The sequence below is a fragment of the Panthera onca genome, chromosome D3 (assembly GCF_046562875.1).
Source record: "Panthera onca isolate mPanOnc1 chromosome D3, mPanOnc1 haplotype 2, whole genome shotgun sequence".
NCBI classification, from domain to species: Eukaryota; Metazoa; Chordata; class Mammalia; order Carnivora; family Felidae; genus Panthera; species Panthera onca.
Genome location: NC_138350.1, coordinates 952,952 through 973,004, shown reverse-complemented (window position 1 = coordinate 973,004; position 20,053 = coordinate 952,952). Strand labels below are relative to the sequence as shown.

The window sequence follows — 20,053 nt, the reverse complement described above, 5'->3', positions numbered from 1 at the left end:
ACCGCGACATCATGACCTGAGCCGAAGTCGGACGCCCAACCGACTGAGCCACCCAGGCGCCCCACATGTGGTTTTTAAAGAAGGGATTTGAATCACTAGGTTTTTATAGAATACCAGTCATGATTTTAAGTCACTAGGTATATTTGTGTGGTGCCTTTGTGATTAAAACACAGTTGTTACAGCAAAAAAAGTGAGAGTTTTTCAATTTTTAGATGTAGTCTTCATTTTGAGAAATTAAGCAATTTTGTTTTCAATGTTTATGTATTTTTGAGAGGAAGAGACAGAGCGTGAGTGGGAAAGGGGCAGAGAGAGAGAGGGAGACACAGAATGTGAAGCAGGCTCCAGGCTCTGAGCCGTCGGCACAGAGCCCGACGCGGGGCTCGAACTCACGGGCCGTGAGAGCGTGACCCGAGCCGAAGTCGGCCGCTGAGCCGACCGAGCCACCCAGGCGCCCCTTCAGTTTGAGAAATTAAACTCCCGTGTGTGCAAGTACCTATCGAGTAGGATCTCTTTCAGACAGTGAAGTTTTCGGGTGCCTGGAACGGCTGCTTAGTGAATCCCCCAGTTGAGGTTTTTCATTTCCATAGTGATCGCTGAGACCCTTTTACTTGTACTTCCTGAAAAAGAAGCTGATGAAAACAGGGCGGTAGCGAGGGCTGCTGTAATGTGCTGTACTTTGTGCCTTTGTGTTGTGTAGTCTACAGTACGTTGGTGGGACTGACTTCGTTTTATGATACAGCTCAAGTAGTCGAACTCACTGTCAGCTCTTCTCCTGCAAAGAAATCAGCCTTTGCTGACCAAAAGCTGGTCTCTTTGCTCTGCCGTCCTCGTTGAGATTTATGGACGTATCTGTGTGGCTTTGCCATTGTGTGTTTTCTTTTAACACCCTTTCCAGAAAGGACCATTTTTACGTTCCAAAAGTTTATACGACTGTTTTGAGGACGACACCTCTGTTGCCATGAAATAGTGAATTTCAGTTCTCTCTCTGGACTCCAGCGTTGTCCGAAAGGATCAGCCCCCCCTTATCTGTGCTAGCGAGGAAACAGTTCCCTTTTTGCACCTTCCTGCTGAGACAGACGCAGTAGGCCCCGGGGCGGCTGGCACGCAGCGCGGGTCGCCCGTGAGGGTCTCGGGGCTCTGGCGCCCGGACACCGCCTGCCGCTTCCCCGTTGACGGTTCGAAGCCGCAGAGGGTACGGGTGCCGCCCCGCGCTCAGACCGGAGGCGCGCGGCCGAGTCAGGTTGACACCGTGAGTCAGTTCGGTGTCCTCTTACGGGAGGTAATGCAAAAGCGTTCCATTTTTAAACACCAGACGTCGCCGAGCTTATCAGCGATAAAATTCTGACAAGATTTTGAGCAGTCTTAAAAATTATGTTGCCTTTTTTTCTCAAAATATTTCCTCTCAGGTAAAGGTTGTGACAGGAAAGGATGGGCAGACTGGTACTCCCGTTGCTATAGCAACCCAGCTTCCGCCAAATGTTTCTGCTGCTTTTTCATCCCAGCAGCAACCGTTTCAGGTACTTTTCGATGGTTCTCAAATGTAGCCTCATCCCAGACTTCCCTCCATCCAGATAATTTAACCTTCGATTTACTATTTGCTCTTCAGCATTTTTGTCCAGAGCCCATTCCTTATTTTTAAAAAGTTAAAAAGCCTTCCTGCATATAAGGTGATAAAATTAAGTTGCATGAGTCAATGACAGCACAGACCTTAACGCATCATCATTTTTTGTGTGTCGACTGTAACGCAGCGGTAGCGCCAGCATGCATGTCATTTAACACCGTCCCGTTGAATGTGTGCTCGGGATTCCTTGTGCGCTGTGTTTTAAATGTTTGGTTCTTTCTTGTGTCTCCTACCTGTATTTTTAAGAGCAGTGCAAAACAGAACAAGAGAAAAAAAGGTGTAAGCAGGTGGTAACTTGATGTTTTCCGCAGCCGGAAGAAGCGCTGAAGGGAGACAGTCTGGAGTCATCGGGACCGTAGGCTCCGCACGGTGTCCACGGAGGGCGAGCTGAGTAGCGTTAGTTGTTTGAGAAGCAGATCTCTCAGTGTGCCCTCGGCGATGCCGAGAACCCGGAAGCAGAGATTACATTCTACTAGGACGGAGTGGGAGTGGGCGGCTCTTGGGTCTGAAGGCACGAAAGTGCTCTCGTGTTTGTAGTGACACTGTTTTGTAAACAGTTTTTTTAGTTTTAAGTTTGCCACAGTTTCAAACGTACGTGTGAGTTGCAAAAACAGTTTTTGGAAGAACTGCCTCTATGTCCTTTACCTGGATTCCCCGGACGTGCACCTTTTGCCCCTCTGTGGTGTCTTCGCTCTCTCCTCCGTGTGTCCGCACACGTTTCCCCCGGAAGTGGGTGACAGGCAGGTGCCCACGCCAGGCCATGCGCTTTTATCCCTAATCCTCAGCATCTGGTAGGGACGTTGTTCCCTTGCTTAACGTGGTACAAGTCGCATCAGTGCTACGACTAAGCCACAGCCCGCGTGCAGTTTTTGTCTCTTGCCTCGATGGTGTCCTTTATACAGCGGACTCTTAAACAGTGCAGGGGCACCGTCCCCCTCGCACAGTGGAAAATCCACATACGGCTTTTGACTCCCCCAAAACTTAACTACCGAGAGCCTATTGTTGACCGGAAGCGTTACAGACGATCTAAGTAGTCGATTAATATGTTCCGCGTGTTATGGGTTTTATATATCGTGTTCTTACGGTAAGCTGTAGAGGAGGAAACCCTAAGGAAGAAGAGAAAACACAGTTGCAGCACTCTGCTGTCGCCAGCAATCTGCACAGACGTGGGCCTGTGCGTTTCAAACCCGTGTTGTTCGAGGGTCAGCCGTAGTGGTTTCACCCTAGTCTTGGGTCATTGACAGTGCTTGGTTGTCATGTCTCCATTAATGTCGTGGCACGTCTTTAATCTGGGCTGACTCCTTGTGTTTTTCTTTCCTTTTTTTTTTTTTTTTTTTTTTTTTTACTGTTTGTTTATTTTTGAAGCAGAGAGAGACAGAGTGCCAGCGGGGGAGGGGCAGAGAGAGAGGGAGACACAGAATCCCAAGCAGGCTCCAGGCTCGGAGCTGTCAGCACAGAGCCTGACGTGGGGCTCGAACTCACGAATCACAGGATCATGACCTGAGCTGAAGTCAGATGCTTAACCAACCGAGCCACCGAGGTGCCCTGCCGGCTCCTTGGTCTTTCCTGACCTTCACCATTCTTAGTCGAGGCTGGCTGTTTTGTGGAATGTCCTTGGAGAGCAGGTTGTCTGACGTGGGCCGTGTAGCGTTGAGAGGAGTGCCGCAGAGGTGGCCCGTGCCTAGGTCACGGCCGTGTCGGGGCCGTGCGGTCCACGGTCCTGCAGCCGGTGACGCGCACTCTGACCGCTGGGGGAGGACGGCGTCCACCAGGCTTTTGCAGTGGAAGTTCTTCTCTTTCCTTTGGTAAATGGTGAGTAGTTTGGGGAAGATACTTTGAGACCGTGTAAATATCCCGTATCTCATTAAACTATCTTTCCAAAGTCCGCTTTCACCTTAAAGCTTGCAAAATGGATCGTCAAGCTCCATTGTCCCTTCTGCACTTACCGGTTGGCCATCTGCTGTTAACGGTGCGCTTTCTATATTTGTTATGTAGGTTTTTATTTTAATCAGTGGATTAGGTCACTGATGGTACTTTTTTTTAGCCTTATTTAATTCAGTGAAACTCGCTCTGTTTTGTCTCTAGTTCTGTTGAGTTTCTAGTTCTGTTCTGTTTTGTTTCCGGTTCTGTTGTGTGGCCACCATGGCGGTCCAGAAACCGCTCTGTCGCCCTCTCTGAACCTTTGCTCTCTGCCTCTGTGGTTTTGCCGTTTCCAGAATGAAATCTAGAGGGAGCCCTACCGCGTGTGGCTTCTGTCGCTGAGTGTCCACACTGTGCCATTTACCAGTAGTCTTTTCTCGGTTTGTTTATTCGTTCGCCCTGTGAAGGACACTTGGCTTGTTTACTTAGCACGGCTGCTGTCACTGTTCGTATCCAGCCTTGTGTGTGTGCGAACCTAGGCCTTTGTGTCCTGTGGGTACGACACAACCTCAAAGGAGGACTGCGGGGTGTTGCTGAGTGTGGGTTCGATCTCAGGAGAAGCTGCCAAAGTCGCCCGGGTTGGGGGGGGGGGGGGGGCTGTTCCGTGCCGCGTTCCTGCCACCCCCCGTGGCCGCTGGGCCCCGTATGTCCTCTCTGGTCGTGCTGACATGTGTGCAGTGGTTCCAGTTTGTGGGCTCAACTGGCCAGCTGGGTATCTTCTTTGGGAAAGTCTTGGTGTTTCTTTGCCGAGTGTTGTAGTTGAATCGTGTGTGTCGCTGTCGCGTTTGAGAATTCTTTGTATCGTGAATGTGAGTTTCTTGTCAGGTACAAATTTGCACATGTTTTTCTCCTATTCTAAGGCTTATGCTTTTCTTCTTTTACACTATTTTTCACAGAGCAGAAGTTCTACATTTCGATGCACTGTTTTACCGTTTTTTTAATCTTATGGATTGTGCTTTTGGTGTCGTATCTCAACTCTTGGTTCAGCCTGAGGTCACAGATATCGCCTGTGATTTCTCCTGGAAGTTGTATGGTCCACGGTCCCCTCTGAGTAAAGTTGTGGGTGACGAGGCAGACGTACGCAGAGGTTCATTTTTCTGCGTGTTGATTTCCTGTTGTGCCCGGACCGTGTCGTACACCCACTGTTCTGCTTCTCTTGTGCTGACTTTGCATCTTGGCCGAACACAAGCCGACTCTTGTCTGTGTGGGTCTCTTTCTAGACTCTTCGGTCTTCTCTTCGTGTGTGTGTCTTTCTGCCAGTGGCACACGTTGTCGGCCACTGTAGCTTTGTAGGAAGGCTTGAAACCAGTGTGGGTTCAACTTGCTTTTTTCAAAATTGGTCTGGTCATTCTCATAGAAATTTTAGAATCCGCTTTATCGCTGTCTACGGAATTTAGATTGGGGTTGTACTGAGTCTCTTGACCAGTTTGGGGAGGAGTAGTGTCTCCACCGTATTGAGCCTTCTAGTCTGGAATATGCTGTGTCTCTCTGTTTTGGTCATTTTTTGTTTTTGTCTGTGTTTTGTACTTTTCAGCATGCTGATTCCGTACCTATTTTGTTAGATTTGTAACCGAGTAGTCCGGTTTTTCTGCGGTACTGTAAATGGCAACCAAAAAAGAATTTGAGATGTTCCTTGCAAGTGTATAAGAATACAGGTGATTTATTTGAACCTATGTTCCACAACCTCGCTGAACTCTTTTATTAGTTTTAGGAGCTTTTCTGTAGATTCCATGGGATTTTCTACATAGAGAATTGTGTCTGCAAAGGAGGCAAGATTTCTTTTTTCCCTGTCTATATGCCCTTTATTTATTTTTGTTTGTTTTGCCTTATTGACCCGGCAAGGGCTTCCAAATATGCTCTTAAATGGAGTAGTAAGAGTAGACATTCTCACCTTCCTCCCGATGTTTGGGGGAAAGCATTTCGTTTCTCACCGGTGGGCCTGATATTTGCCTGCGGAGTTTATAGACGTCCTTCACCGGGTGGAGGGTTCTTTATGTCTAGTATTGATCGCGAATGGCTGTTGAATTTTGTCAGATGCTCTTTGTGCATCTGTTCGTGTGATCATGTGATCTTTCTTCTTTGGCCCGCGAGGGTGGTGAGTTCCGTCACATCGAGGTGTAATCTGTTGGAAGGACGTGCGCAGATCCTGAGCGTTAGGGTTTGTGGGCTTTGTCAAGTGCCCGCGTTGCCCCCCTCCGCTGGGCCTCCTCGTGCCTCCGCCGTCGTCCGCTGCCCGTTCCCCTCCCCGTCTTCTATTGCTGTGTGTTTTGATGGTCAAATGGCAGGTGATGTGGAGACCTTCGAGCTGGCCCTCGGGCGCCATTGATGTGTTTGCGTCACTCTCTGAGCCCCTCCTTCCTTGCCAGCACAGAGCGTTTAAGGTTCATCCTGTGTATTCCTCGACCCAGCCCAGACTTCGTTTCTGCATGGTTCCGGTTCCCTCTGGTGGGGAATAGTAATTTGGCCCTCAGACGCGTAGGTGCTTCTCGTAACGAGTCCGGCACGATCGAAGTTAAATTCTTTACGTTTGAGATCGTGGGAACTTCTATCAGCAGTGCGTCTTTCCGTTCATGCTTAGCAGAATGGAACGCATTATCGTGTTTATAGACGGGTTGATAAATGTTTGCCTGAGGACGGGGGGATGGGAAGGCAAGGAGTGCCCGTCAGCTTACGAGAAACAGGTGCGGTCTCCACAGTGACACAGATGATTAAGCCACTGTCATCCGCCACCACACTCACTAGGTTTCCAGAAGTGAAACTGGACAGAATCTGTTGACGTAGGTCAGTGGGATTCTCATCTACTTTTGGCGGGAATGTAGCATGGAGGTGTGTGGGAACATTTTGCGTGACCTGAAAAGGTGGACACGGGCAGACCCTTTGTCCCGTCAGCGTGCCGTGAGGAGTTCTCAAGCGTCTATACCGGAGACCGGCTACGGTAGCGTTCCCCGCAGCGCTGGTCCTAATCGCCCCCGCCTGGAAAGAACCGGACGACCCCCAGCAGGAGCCCGGATCCGTGGATCGTTCACGTTCATACAGAGGAGTGCTGACGAGAGCCACCGGTGGGGAGGGGGGCGGCCGTGGTCCCGACGCCCGTGGGTGTGTGTGGGGCTCAGCCGCACCTTATGGAGCGGAAGGGCTTACGGGAGGTTCTCTAGGAAGCAGAGCCCAAGGAGTACCTTGTGGGGGGAGTCTGAGCTGACGGCGTCCCGGGAGGTGCACACTCGTGCACACTCGGCTCAGGTGGCGAGTCCCCGGGCGGGGCAGGGGGCAGGGGCAGGAGCGGCAGTCTGAGCCTCGTGAACAGCCCACGGGAGGTTGCCGTTACTACTCTTTCCAACTGCGTGTGTTCATTTTTCTCCTTTCCCTTCTCCACGTTTTATTATGAAGAACTTCAAACAGAAAAGTTGAACAGTGTTCAGTGAACAGCCATATCCCACTATTTAAATTCTCATCGATTTTACTATGCCTTTAAGGTCACATATGCGTTTTGGGATATTTTTTTGTGTGCGTGATATATTTTGTAATCAAATATTTAAGAGACTACGAGAGGAAGACCAGGGAGTCTCCAGTCTGAATTACAGGTCTCTGAGGCAAATATGACTGCGTGCCTCAGGAAACAGGAGAATGGAGTGTGTGGGAAAAGAGTTGAAATGAAAACACGTCCCTTGTTTTCTTCGGAAAAAACATCTCAGTTTGAGTTTTATTATTTACAGCCAGTAAGTCGTAGAGTTTTTATGTTGTCTGATCTGTATCAACCAATGAAACGCTAGAAATAAATTCAGAATTTTCTGTGTTGCATATGTATTAATTTGCTTCCAGAAAAATGCCGAGGCAGCGCTATGGGTAAGAGGTGTCCCGTGCGCAGTAATGTGTACACGCGCGTGTATGCGCGCACACGTGTTCACGAGAAGAACCCTTGTAAGTAGTAGCTCTCAGTGATTTTTCTGTTAGGAAGTGAATAATTGCCCATAATTCCGTCCTTCTGACACTAAGGTGTTGTATGATATACGTCAGTTGACGCGGTGTATTTACTCTCTTTCAACCAACTCTCATGTTTTATTTACTTTCAATTGTTCTCATTTTGGCAGCTCCGAACATGCCATCATTTGGAGGAACTGTAATTCACTAAACCGGTTTTCTAAGTGTAGGTTCTACCTTTGCCGTTTGGAAAAAACTCTCAGGCGCAGCATCAGTGAATCAGGAAAGTCTGTCTGTGCTGCTTGCCGTGTGCCATCACTTGGTTTTCCGCCGACAGTGGACACGCAGCGGCCCGGCGTTACTTGGCCCGGCCGGGACAGTTAAGCATTCTGAGAAGGGTTTAAGACGGAGTCTCAGGATGACTTTCATTATTTGCGCCCAGTTTGAGGATTTTTATAATAACCTGATCGGTTGCCAGTTAAACTCTCCAAACAAATACAGAGTTCTCAGTTTGTGTATTCGTTCGCTTCTAGAAGAACTTGAGGCGTAATTCTATTAGAGCGCAGTTGTTTACAAGAGAATACTGTCTCATTATTTAGATTTTTTTAAAGCCTCCTAATTGGAGATTATTTTTCAGTGATGACGGCGTTAGAGAAAATGAATAATTACAGTCCCGTAACCTTACCCTACAGATGCTCTTGATTCTTCCGTGTGTGTCCATATCTTTATGTGTATCGTCACAAGCGTGTAGGTATAGACTGTGCAGAGGTTGGCAGCTTAGCGTGCTGCCACAGACATGCCGTTAGAAAGCACGAGTGCTTGTCCTGTCTGTGACGTCCTCGGTTTCCCTGGGCCACGGGTGAGCCCGGGGAGGCCGCCCGTGGAGCCTTGGGCTGAGAGAGCGGGAGCCGTCTCGTCCACGGCCCTCCCCACTCCCGAGTCCTCACCCCATTCTGACTTAGTTTATGGTTGGTTGGTTGGTTGGTCGGTTGGTGAAATTGCGTAGAAGTTTCCCCCCCGGGGACTGCCAGCTGCAATGACCGCTGTTCGTTCTGATGTTTTCTCTTAAAATGGGGACTCAGAATTCAGTTCCAGCAGAGACCATCTCTTTTCTCTGTTTTCTGATTTTGTTTTCAAGAGTTCTAATAAATGATTGCTAACTGAAATCAGGTTTGTATTTTAAACACCGCAGCTTCTTTCCCAGTAAAACGCCCGTGAAGACAGCGTAAAAGGAAGCGAAGTCATTCCGAAAGCAAGAGTTGGTGGCAGTGAGGAAGCCGGGACGAGAGAGGCTGGCCCTCCCTGCCCGGGTCCATGAGGAGCACGGGTGGTTTGGTTTCGTGACGTCCAGTTTTCCAGCTTCTTCGTGTAGACATGCGGCCTCCCAGCACCGTTTTCTGGAGGACTTTCCATTCCCTCTGGGTGCTGTGTAGCCTCGAGGACGTGACCGGGTAGCATACGTGCGCGTGTCCCGGGCTCTGTCCGGTTCTTGTTGTGTGCCACCCTGGTCCCCGGCCCTTTCCAGGGCCGCAGAGTCTGGTCCCCTCGTCTCCTCTCGGGACTGCTTTCGGTTCGCTGAACAGCCCACTCTGCTGTCCAGGGAATTCTTACTCCAGATATTTTGTTTTTCAGTTCTGGAATCTCCATTTGGTTCTCTTAATAGTTTCTTTTTTCTGGTCGAGATTTTTTCTCGTCCTTCGTTACGGTATGTTTTCTTTATGTCTCCGTGCATACTTGTTAAAGCCACTGTGGAATCTTTGCTGCTGGTTCCAGTATTTGCGTTACGCGGGGTCTGTGTCCGTGGACTGTATTCTGAGTGTGGCTCGTGTTTTCCTGTTACTTTGTGTTTTTGGGTGATTTTGAATGTCACGAACGACAGGTTACAGATACTCGGGATGCTGTTAGGGTCTTCTGAGGAGCACTGACTGTTTAGCTTTCATAGTTACCGTGTTTGAATCTTAACTGTGAAAGCCGGTGTCCCGAGTGAGGGCCCCTGAAATCTCAGTGTGGTTTTGTCGGCCTGTGCTTGGCGTCTTTGTTTTGGCGTTGTCTTAGGAGAAAGCCAGAGATCAGCAAGAGAACTCGGGGCCTCCCTGTCTCCAGCCGTCTCCTGGGGTGATTCCCCCTTCCTTCCTTCTTCTGTGGCCTCCTGCTCTCTGTCCTGGTGGCCTTCAAGCCATTGAGTCTCTGTGTGTCTGGTTCTGAGCTGCTCTGTACGGCACACACTGGGGCCTGCCCTCCTGCCGCAGACCTCCTGGTTCGCTTCCCCGCTTGCAGGCGTCCGGTCCTATCCTCCAGGTTTATGTCTGTCGGGAGTATGTGTAGTCCAGTAGGAAGCACTTGGCCGTTACTGGAGACACAACCCTCTATCGGTTTCTTTTATTTAACAACAACAACAACAGCATTTTTTTATTACAAAGGTAGTATATGTTCATTGTAGAACGTTTGGAACATTTAGAAAAGTACACACACATGCACACACACAAAGTACAAATTGCCTGTAATCCTGTCCCCAGACGTAGCCACTGTTCACATATCGTGTGTTTTTCAAATCATTCTTTTCTTTCTTCTCCTTTCCTTCCTTCCTTCCCTCCCACATCTTCACTGAATGCAAATGGGGGTGCTACTGTCCCACTGGGTCAGCCACTGCACCTTTCCCCACAGGAGGCCATGCCCTGCTGGGGCTGGCTGGTGCGGGCAGCGTGGGGCCCACCCTGGGACAGCAGGCCCCACAGCCCCCGCGGGCCATCATGGGGCCCATGCCTTGTTCAGGGCATGTGTAACTTGGCCTTTAAAATGGTTGGCTAAGTAGAGTGGACAGAGTTGAATTGTTAAAAAAAAAAATTAGCAACTGGTGATTGGTGAACATCGTCCTTAGCATTTAGCATTTAGGTTGGTGGAGAGATGTGAATGGCGTGGGCGCCCAGACTTGCCTGGTGCCTGTCTTGCTTGGCCAGTAGGTTTTCATTTGAACATCTTAAATCAGCCAGCCCTACGGTGTAGGACAGATGAGTATCAAGCGGGGCGCTAACTTGCAAAAATGCCGTGTGAGGACCCAGGTTTATCGGATGGTTGTCTGTCGAGGAGGGTTTTAGGGTCATCTTCCAGGCGGAAGAAAATCGCAACCTTCCTTTTTGTTATTCAGCTTTTGTTTTTTGGTGGGGGGTGAGTGATGGCAGGCAGTGTGATGGACAGGGAGGCCGAGCTGTCGCATTTAGGACTGGTGTTTCCCGACACTGGCGGGTCCTCTGCTGTCGCTGTTGGTGCAAAGCCCGCTCGTCTCTGGGGGAGTGTGGCCCTGCATTGATAGGAAACTCCGTTAAAACCAGAATAAGATCTGTCACAAGTCCTTTTTGTCCCTCCAGAGGTAAGTTAGAGCTTGAAGCTACTTGTTACATATAAATCTACGTCACACGCAGCGGGCAGATGATGTGTCGGCAGAGACTAGTGAGGCCAGTGTGGAATAATCACGATAGTTCGGTTTATGCCTGTTCTCTGAGGCACCTGCGTGATCAGAATCTCATGTTTTCATTTTCTTTTTCAGCAGCAAGCTCTCGCGGGGGCCCTTGTGGCAGGGGCCGGAAGTGTGGGCGAAGCGGACCCCTTTAAGAGGCAGCAGGCGGGGCCCCCAGCAGGTACGTCCCGGAGCCCGGGCCTGCGCGGCCTCAGGGACCCGTTAGCTTCCTGCCGTGGGAGGTGCAGCGTGACGGCCGCGTGAACGCCGACGCACGTGGCTTGGGTTCGTTTCTTTGTACTTTGAAGGTAATTTTGTTGTTTTGACGACGATCAGCTGAAGAGAACACTCATGTGGCTGTGTGTGCGCGCTGGGGGCGGAGGTGTGCCCGTTGGATCGGGCGTGTCCGTTTTGGTTCTCTGTGCCCTGGCAGGCTCTGAGTCCTTTAAAGGACTGCGGGTAAAGCCGTCTTATTTTTTGAGTCGTTACTCATTTTTTCATACGGAAGTTTTTCTTCCAGTTACAAGAGCCCACATTTTACGTGAAAAAGTCGGGCAGTCGCGGAAGGCGTGACTCAAGTCTGCCTCTGCTGTGGCGGTACGTCCCGCACCCCGGCCACCTGCCGGCGGCGTCCCCGCGTGCACGCACCTGAGGACGTGGAGGCGCGCTCTCTGTGACAGCTGACGACAGGGCCGTCGCTTCCTGGGCCGTCCTGTCCTGCCAGGGACCGCGCTCTCCCTGCCGGCTCTCGCCCTCGGGTGCACGGCGGGTCCTTTCCTCCTCAGACCTTTGCTGGCGCTCCCTCTCGTTACCACCTTTGTTCTTTTACGGTGAGCACAGTCGGACATCTAGTCCCAGATTGTTTTCGACGTGTCCGTCACTGTGTCTGAGGAGGAAACTCCCAGAAAGGGAATTACTCCCTGAGAGTGTGTTGGGGGTACACACGGCCCCACGGCAGGCTCGGCCTTTTTCAGGTCCGTCTGCAGTTTCTGTCATGCTCACGTTTTGACCACTTAAAAAATTTTTTTTTAATGTTTATTTTTGAGAGAGACAGAGCACGAGCAGGGGAGGGACAGAAAGAGGGAGACACAGAATCCGAAGCAGCTCCACACTCTGAGCTGTCAGCACAGAGCCGGATGCGGGGCTCAAATCCACGAACCGTGAGATCATGACCTGAGCCAAAGTCGGACGCTCAACCGACTGATCCCCCCCAGGCGCCCCACATTTTGGCTTTTTTATGAAGTACGATTACTCCTTTGGTGTTTGTTAATCCGATGGGTGCAAATATCTTTTGTTTTTCTGTGGATCTCTTCAATGTAGCTTTTCATGCTTATTAACCGTTCGTGAGTCCCCCTCTGCTCAGCTGTTCATGCTCTTTGCCGTTTTGTGTGTCCGGTGGCTGGCAGTTTTCCCACGAACTTGGAAGAGCTTTCCACGTGGCGGCCACATCAGCCTTTTGCCCGCACGTGTGCAGAACCCTCAGTCTCCAAGGATGTCACTCCCCCTTCGTTCACTCTTGTGTGAGACTGCTTCTAATACTTGCAGAGTTTTAATGAAAAGAAATTCTATTTATCGACCGTACCTCTTCTGGCTTCTGGACTTTGAGTCACATAGAGGAGGGCCTCCCTGTTCAAAGATTATAAAAACACTTACATGTGGTTTTTCTACTACTTGCACGGTTTTATTTTTATATCAAATTGCACCTTTTCTGAAAATTATTCTAGAGCAGTCTAAGAGGCCTCGGCTTGAAGTGGGCCACCAGGGGGCAGTTTTCCAGCACCCGGGGGCGAATGCAGGCGTTCCTCTTCAGCAGCTAATGCCGACAGCTCAAGGTAAGGCCCGGCGCCGGGAGATCTCCTGGCTCAGAAAAAGCGTGTGCAGAGAGGGGTCTTGTGGCCCAGCTTCGGGCCGGGATGCGCGCGGTCATGGCACACGGGCAAGTGGTTCCTGGGGCCCGGCCACTGCTCTGAGCGCCGGTCCGCGCAGGGAGGGTGCTCCCGGCCCTGGAGCTGCCGTCTCCTCGTCCTCGGGCCCCAGACACCTGCGCACTCCTTGATCGCTGCTGCAGTAGGGACCCCGGTGACCGTTCTGTTCCGCCTGATGCTAGCTTGCGAAGGTCGAGCGCCCGTCTTTCCTCTCTCGCGGGCTCACTCCTGCCATTGGGTTTACGGGGCCAAGTTGCCACCGGTCGGATTCCCCGTCGGGAGTGTGTGATGGCTGAGGCGCGGGTCCGTGACGAGCAGCGGGTTGCTCGGGACTCCAAAGTCAGCGCTGCCGGGACTTCTCCTGTCTTGCAGGAGGGATGCCTCCTGCCCCTCAGGCCGCTCAGCTCGCCGGACAGAAGCAGAGCCAGCAGCAGTACGACCCGACCACGGGGCCTCCGGTGCAGAACGCCGCCAGCCTGCACACCCCGCCGCCGCAGCTCCCTGGCAGGCTGCCCCCGGCCGGCCTCCCCGCCGCGCCCCTCCCGCCGGCGCTGCAGTTTGCTCAGCAGCCACAGGCGGTGGAGCCCCACGCGCAGCTCCAAGTCCCGGCCAAGGCCCAGCCGCCGAGCGTCCCTGTGCCCGCGCCCCCGCCCGGCCAGCTGCCCGCCCCGCCGCCGCAGCCCGTGCCGCAGGCCCCGCACGCCCCGATGCCTGGGAAGGCTCAGATGCAGGCCGCCCCGCTCTCCCAGCCGCAGGTACTTGGTGGGCACCTGTCCTGTCGGTTAGAACAGGAGCAGAAGCTAAGCATGCTCTGGGTGGGGCATGTGCCACACCGCCATCGCGGGGTCTGCCCGTGGCTCGCCGTCCCGCTCGGAGCCAGTCCCCCGCTCAGCGTCGTCTTACCCGGCTCTGGAACCACAGTCAGGTCGTTGAAACACCAGAGGACAGAACAGCTTTGGTTGCTGGTTGCGGTTTAGTGGGAGCTCAGAGGGCCGCGTGGCCGTCGTCCCGGCTGACGTGGCCAGTGGTGTGGGAAGGGTGCCGTGGGAGCGCCGGCCGGGCCTGCTGCCGGGCCCTCTGCGGTGCTCTGCGCTCCGTGAACCTGTGTTTGTATCCATCGTGCTCCTCCTCCCCTGCGGGTTGCTGTTTCTGAAAAGCGTGTGGTGAACCGCTCACCGTGCCCGAGGGGCGGCGGGTCCCTGAAAGTGAGCGTGAACCACTGGGAGCACTGCGGGGAGCACTGCGGGGTGGCCGGTGGTGTTCTCAGGGAGCTGTCTTAGCGTGTATGATGGAGCCCCCTGGGAAGGCTTCCCCTCCCTCTGACCATTTCCCTTACGAACAAGGGGGTTTCCTTGGTGGCTTTCGACTCAAATGCTTCGTGGCCGCTCGAGGTTGATGGTGAGGCTTGAGCTTGTGTGGAAACGGAGCGACAGCAGTCACGGCTGCTTTGTGCTCGCCGCGGGCCTGCCGCCACGTGCCGTGCGGAGCCTTCGTCAGCTCTCCTTTCTTTCGTCTGCCGGGCAGCCCTTTGCCGTAGGATCTTTCTTGTCCCTGTTTTGCCATAAGAAGGCCCGAGGGGCCGTGTACCTGGGCGAGATCCCGCAGCCTGCGGCCGGAGGAGCTGCGGTCTGCACCCCGACCGCGTGCGGGGCCTCTCGTGTGGGCCCGCGTCACGGCTGCACGCGCCTGGTGGAGGAGGGCGCTGCCGCCTGGGCAGCCGAGCCTCCCCGGGCCACCGCTTCCCTCGGAGCTTTGTGCAGGCCAGCCTCCGGGTTTGGAACACTTGGTCTCTCTGAGCCGCATGCTGAGGTTTCGCCTGGATTCCGCGACCCGCCCTTGTCGATGAAAGGATCAGCTCCTTACGGACCCCACGGAAATCTGTCCCTTGTGCCCTGGCTAGAGGCTGACGGACCTTCCCTGTGAGGGCCCAAACGGCAGGCGGGAGAACGCGTCAGGCCTGTGGGCTGCACGGTTTGTGCTGCAGCCTCTTTCCCCCGCCGTGGATGCTGAGTGGCCCCCGAGCACGCATGTGAGGGCCGTGCCCGGACCTCCAGCGCCTTCTCTCCACACGGTGCGGCCGGCGGCGGGAGGACGCTGGAGGCCCGCGCCTGCTTGGGTGCGGTGTTGCGGTCTGTGTCTTCCCGGGTTCCAGCTTGTAAATGTGGCGCGTTGGCAGCCGTCGGCGCTCGGCCCTCTTAGGCTGCGCCGGCGCCTTGCCCGCCCTGCTCCCGGCGCCCCCACGGAATTCCCGCGTGAACTGGGCTTTGTCTTCAGTCCGGGAGGTGGGCCCTCTGGTTGCACACGCTTTGACGTACGGAGAGGGTGTCTCACCCGACGGCCTGCCTGCCATGACGGGCACAGGGGATTTGTATTTGCTTTCCAGAGAAAGGGTGCAAGGTGACCACTGGGTAGTTTTTAGTTTAGAAGAATCTTATACAATTAATTCTAAAAAAACCCCATAAAACAGGAGAAAGTGCTAGAAAAGGTAAAAAGCAAAAGAAGCTCCCGTGGGATAGCCAGCGCGTGAAAGCCCATCTGTGACGTGCTGCGCGTGTGTGTGTGTGTGCACGTGTGTGTGTGCGCACACGTGTGGGCCTCGTTCACACTGCCGCAGGAGGGGCTCCGGCGCGCTCGCCGATGTGGGCGCACGAGCAGGGCTCAAGTCTCCTCTTCACTTCCGGCCTGTTTTCTGCCCGCCAGGCGGTGGCGTCCACAAGACCACCCGTGGACCCCGCCCAGCCTTGTCAGCGGCCCCCACCAGCTGCCTCTTCTACCTCGTCCCTCGCTCCCGCCAGCGGCTCTGGCCCATCGCCAGCACGGGCCTCCACAGGGAACAGACCCTCCTCGGCAGCCAGCAAGTCACTGTCTCCAGTCACCTCCCGGTCCCCAGGGGCAGCCGTGTCAGCACCCCCGAAACCGCAGAGCCCAGCTCAGAACGCCGCCCCGCCCCAGGACAGCTCTCAGGATAAGCTGGCAGAACAGATAGCACTGGTAAGTGCGCTTAAAACCATCTCAAGAAGGTTGTGAAATGTGTTCCAATTTGTGAGGCGCATTTGATCTTAATTTCTAAGGGTGCAGTAGTTTGAAACTGAGCGCTTGGTAGTGAGGACGGTCGAACGTAGTTTGTGGTCGCTTAGAGACCAAGGTTACAAGCAGGTTGTCTTTTTTTGCATTTTTAAAAAACTTTCTTTAATGTTTATTTCTGGGAGAGACAGAGTGTGAGCAAGGGGGTTGGGGGGTGGGGGGAGGGCAGAAAGAGAGGAGGACCCAGAATCCGAAGCAGACTCCGGGCTCCAAGCGGTCAGCACAGAGCCTGACGCGGGGCTCGAACCCACGAACCGTGAGATCGTGACCTGAGCCGAAGTCGGACGCCCAACCGACTGAGCCGCCCAGGCGCCCCTCGTGGAGGTCGGCTCGGGAGAGAAGGTCCGTTCTGTGCCGACATCACAGCCTGTGCTCGCCGTGGGCTGCGGGTGAGGGTCAGGAGGGCTGCCCAGGCCGGCGTGGCCGTGGCCCAGCACCTAGTTAGCACTTGCCATTTGTGGGGTGACTAAGCGGTGGTGTCGTTACACTTCGTCAGGGGAATCTAACCCGTCAGAGTTGGCAGGATGCCGCCGCCCCGGTGCTGCCGGCTGTCCTCTGTCAACCCTGTGGCCCTGTGTGGCCAGTCTTGGGCGATCGGTTTCTCCCCTCCCCGGTGGTTTTGGAGCCAGGGCCAGACGTGTGTCGTGTCCCTCGTAAGCGCTCTGACACGAGCGTCGGCCTGTGCCTTGTGTCCTTGATTCTGGGACGGGGCGGGAGCCTTCGACCCTCGTGTCCAGTCTGGTCTTTCTTGCTGAGGCTTCGTGGACGCGGGGTCAGGATTAGCGGAGTTCGCTTCTGATCGTGTGCCGGACGCCCCCTCCCCTGCGCTCCCGGCAGGAGAACCAGACCCATCAGCGCATCGCAGATTTGAGGAAAGAAGGCCTGTGGTCCCTCCGGCGACTGCCCAAGCTGCAGGAGGCCCCGCGCCCCAAGTCGCACTGGGACTACCTGCTGGAGGAGATGCAGTGGATGGCCACGGACTTCGCCCAGGAGAGGAGGTGGAAGATGGCCGCGGCCAGGAAGGTGGGTGAGGCCCAGCGGCTGCGTGGCCCAGCTCGAGTACGCCGCCGTGCGTGGTGGGGTCTGGACCGGGTCTCGGAGGGGGCCGGCTCCTTCGCGTGAGGAGCGTTTTGCTGTTGTCTGGAAAGCGACTGCCCTGTGGCTTCTTCCCGAGGGGCCAGCGCGGTCTCCCGTGGCTCTGGGATTCGCGGAACGGGATGTAGGTTCCCTTTGTGGCCAGTCTGTCCCGGCCCTTGGAGCGAGGATGCCCGGGGTGAGGCGGGGTGGGCGCCGAGCAGGCTCAGGGTCGGGAGCGGGCAGAGGCTGGTCAGTCGGTGGGCAGCTTGGGTCCCGGCCCTGCCTGGTCTTGTGGTCTGGTGTCCCCCTCCCGGTTCTGGCGGAGGGCGGGTCTCTTCCTCACCGGTTCCGGAGCAGGCGCCCCGTCCTGGGGCGCCGCCAGTAGAAGGCAGTGCCGGTACTGGGAGTGTGGACAGGGACCAGAAATGTTAGGTCTCCGCATACGAGGCAGCTGTGTCCTTGCTCACGCGTAAGTGGCACCGGGCCCTGCTCTCACGCTGCTGCATCACCGTCTGTCCCTCAGGGCCAACTCTTTCCTTCTTCCCGCGCCCTCAGGCCTGGGGGGCGGTCCTGTGTGCCCTGCCGTCCACCTCCGTCCCCTCTGCGGTCCCCACGTAGGTTTGGTAGAGGGAACCCGAGAGCTTTGGAAGCAGTGGGACGTGAGCATAAAAGGTCTTGAGTCCCGTTAATGGAATTTCAGAGAAACCTGACTGCTCCTTGGGCACATCTCACAGAGGAGGGTGGGCCTGAGCGTGTGGGCACCGGGTGGGTGGGGCAGGTGGCAAGCCACCGAACCCTGCGCTGCGGCCACGTGCTGCCCCTCTCACACGGCCCCGTGCCGAGGGTGTGATCGGACCAGGATGTCGCCCCGAGGAGTCTGTGTGTGGGTGGCCATCTGCAGTGTCCAGCTGGCCCCCAGCTTGGGGTCCCACAGCCGGGCGTGCTCTGGCTCGTAGTGTGTCTGTTTCAGGTTCCTTATCGGCACCTGTACTTCGTTTAACGTTTGTTCGTTTCGAGAGAGAGGGAGAGAGTGCAGGCGAGAGTGCGCCCGCGTGTGAGTGAGCCCACGTGGCAAGCAGGAGAGGGGGAGAGGGAGAATCCCAAGCAGGCTTCACGCTGTCAGCACAGAGCCTGACGGGCTCGATCCCACCAACCGTGAGATCGTGACCTGGGCTGGAGTCGAGAGGTGGGTGCCCAACCCACTGAGCCACCCAGGCGTCCCTCTCAGCACCTTTTTCGAGGACCGCTGGGATGATGTAAGAGCATTTGTTCTAGAAAGCAGTTTGGGATTTAAAGCAAAAGCCTCGAAAAATATGAATCACCTCCCCCCAGCATGTTTCGTGCCTTGCAATTAAATACATCTTGCCGGGGCGCCTGGGTGGCTCAGTCGGTTAAGCATCCGACTCTTAATTGGGGCTCAGGTCATGATCTCAAGGTTTGTGGGATCGAGCCCCACGTTGGACTCTGTGCTGACAGCTTTCTCCCCTCTCTCAAATGACTAAACGTTTAAAATAAATAAGCGTATGTTGCTGCACTTGGGCAGCGGAAGGGATGCTTTTGTTACAAACGTTACTCCACGTTTGGTGGGCAGGTGTGAATCGCATGTCAGATGAAGAAAGAAGGCTGTAACACAATTTGGCGTTCTTTCTGGAGAAGAATAAGCGTGGTTCGCAAACGGCACTTCGTGGACAGTCAGGCGGGGTGTCGGCGGGGTTTTTGCTGGCGCCGCGTGTCCCCCGCGCCCTCAGATCAGACGGAATGTGTGAGCTCCCAGCTGAGAAGTTCCTGCGCTGTGCGGACGCGCCTCCTGGGGCGTGACTCCAGGCTCTCGACCTTTCGTTTGCTAGCTCGTCAGGACCGTGCTGCGCCATCACGAGGAGAAGCAGCTTCGTGAGGAAAGGGGAAGGAAGGAGGAGCAGAACCGATTGAGACGAATTGCTGCCTCGACTGCCAGGGAAATAGAGTGCTTTTGGTCAAATATTGAACAGGTGAATCCTGAAATTTAAACGAAATTTAAGTTAAACCTAACAGCACCGACTGTGCCTCCCGAGCACGCCTGACCGAGTGGCCCAGAGACCCAGGCGGGGAGAGCCCGCGGCGTGGTTGGCCGTGGGCGTGAGCGCACGGGCCCTCGTCTGCCGCTGTGGGTGCCGTGTGCTTCGCGGGGCTCCGAGGGGCTCTGCGGCGCTGCCGGCGCGTCCGTTAGCGTGGGCGCTGTCCCGGGAGACGGCTCCGCCTCGCTTCCCGTCGCGGGCAGCGGGTGGCTGCAGAGCGCCCGCAGCGCTACGCCGAGACCTCCGTCGTCAAGTGCCTCGGGGGGAGGTTGGGACGGCCGTGCTGTCAGACGCCGTGGCGGGACCTCCAGAAGCCCCCTCAGTGCCGTCTGTGTCCCACTCTTTGCGCCTAGGTCGTGGAGGTGAAACTGCGAGTGGAATTGGAGGAGAGAAGGAAGAAGGCCTTAAGTTTGCAGAAGGTTCCCAGGAGAGGTAGGACTCTCGGTAAAAGTCTTCACCGTTCCCGGCGCCGCGCTGGGACCCCGCCGGCCCGCTGCTGGCCGACGTGGCGGCACCCAGGGCGCTTGCGCGTTGGTCTGAGCATCTGCTCGGCCCGACACTACACGTCTGCCTGCGTGGCCGCTCTGCGGCTTAGCTCAGCGCTCTGAGGCACCCCCGGGCTGGTCCGCTTTTGGGGTGCTCTCAGATTGAGGGTCTGAGCCAGTCACCTGGGGCTAGGCCCGGACACTGGGCTGAGTTCTCCAAGGCACTCGCCCCCGGTGGGGCCCCGCTGTGGCTGCTGGGGGGTCTCCGCGGCACTCGGAAGCGGCTGCCCCGTCATCGGGCACTGGCAGAAGCGGCTGCCCTGGGGGGGCGGGGTGGCACGGGCGGCGTGACGGCCCTCCTGTTGATGAGGAAGTCGAGGCAGAGTGGTGGCCTCTGCTCAGTCCTACGGCCGTTAAGATTGTAGAAATCACAGAAGACAGGCTTTGCCACCTAGCCTCCCTGTCCCTCTCCAGATCAGAGACGTCCGGAGAGCGGCCAGCGCACTTTGTAGGTA

The 20,053-nt window shown here is 55.1% G+C and overlaps 1 protein-coding gene across 13 annotated transcripts in view; it reads left to right on the top strand.

Moving 5' to 3' along the window:
- Positions 1 to 20,053, top strand: part of EP400 (E1A binding protein p400) — a 97,486-nt gene that overhangs the window by 15,355 nt on the left and 62,078 nt on the right. For 8 of the 13 annotated variants that reach the window (XM_078435964.2, XM_078435973.2, XM_078435967.2 and 5 more), the window contains 8 exons: positions 1,407 to 1,517; positions 11,004 to 11,094; positions 12,638 to 12,745; positions 13,211 to 13,593; positions 15,539 to 15,829; positions 16,760 to 16,945; positions 18,847 to 18,987; positions 19,407 to 19,485. In XM_078435964.2, coding sequence (XP_078292090.2) covers positions 1,407 to 1,517; positions 11,004 to 11,094; positions 12,638 to 12,745; positions 13,211 to 13,593; positions 15,539 to 15,829; positions 16,760 to 16,945; positions 18,847 to 18,987; positions 19,407 to 19,485 — 1,390 coding nt within the window. The remainder of the gene's footprint in view (positions 1 to 1,406; positions 1,518 to 11,003; positions 11,095 to 12,637; positions 12,746 to 13,210; positions 13,594 to 15,538; positions 15,830 to 16,759; positions 16,946 to 18,846; positions 18,988 to 19,406; positions 19,486 to 20,053) is intronic. The other 5 variants (XM_078435972.2, XM_078435970.2, XM_078435971.2 and 2 more) reach the window with 3 other exon arrangements.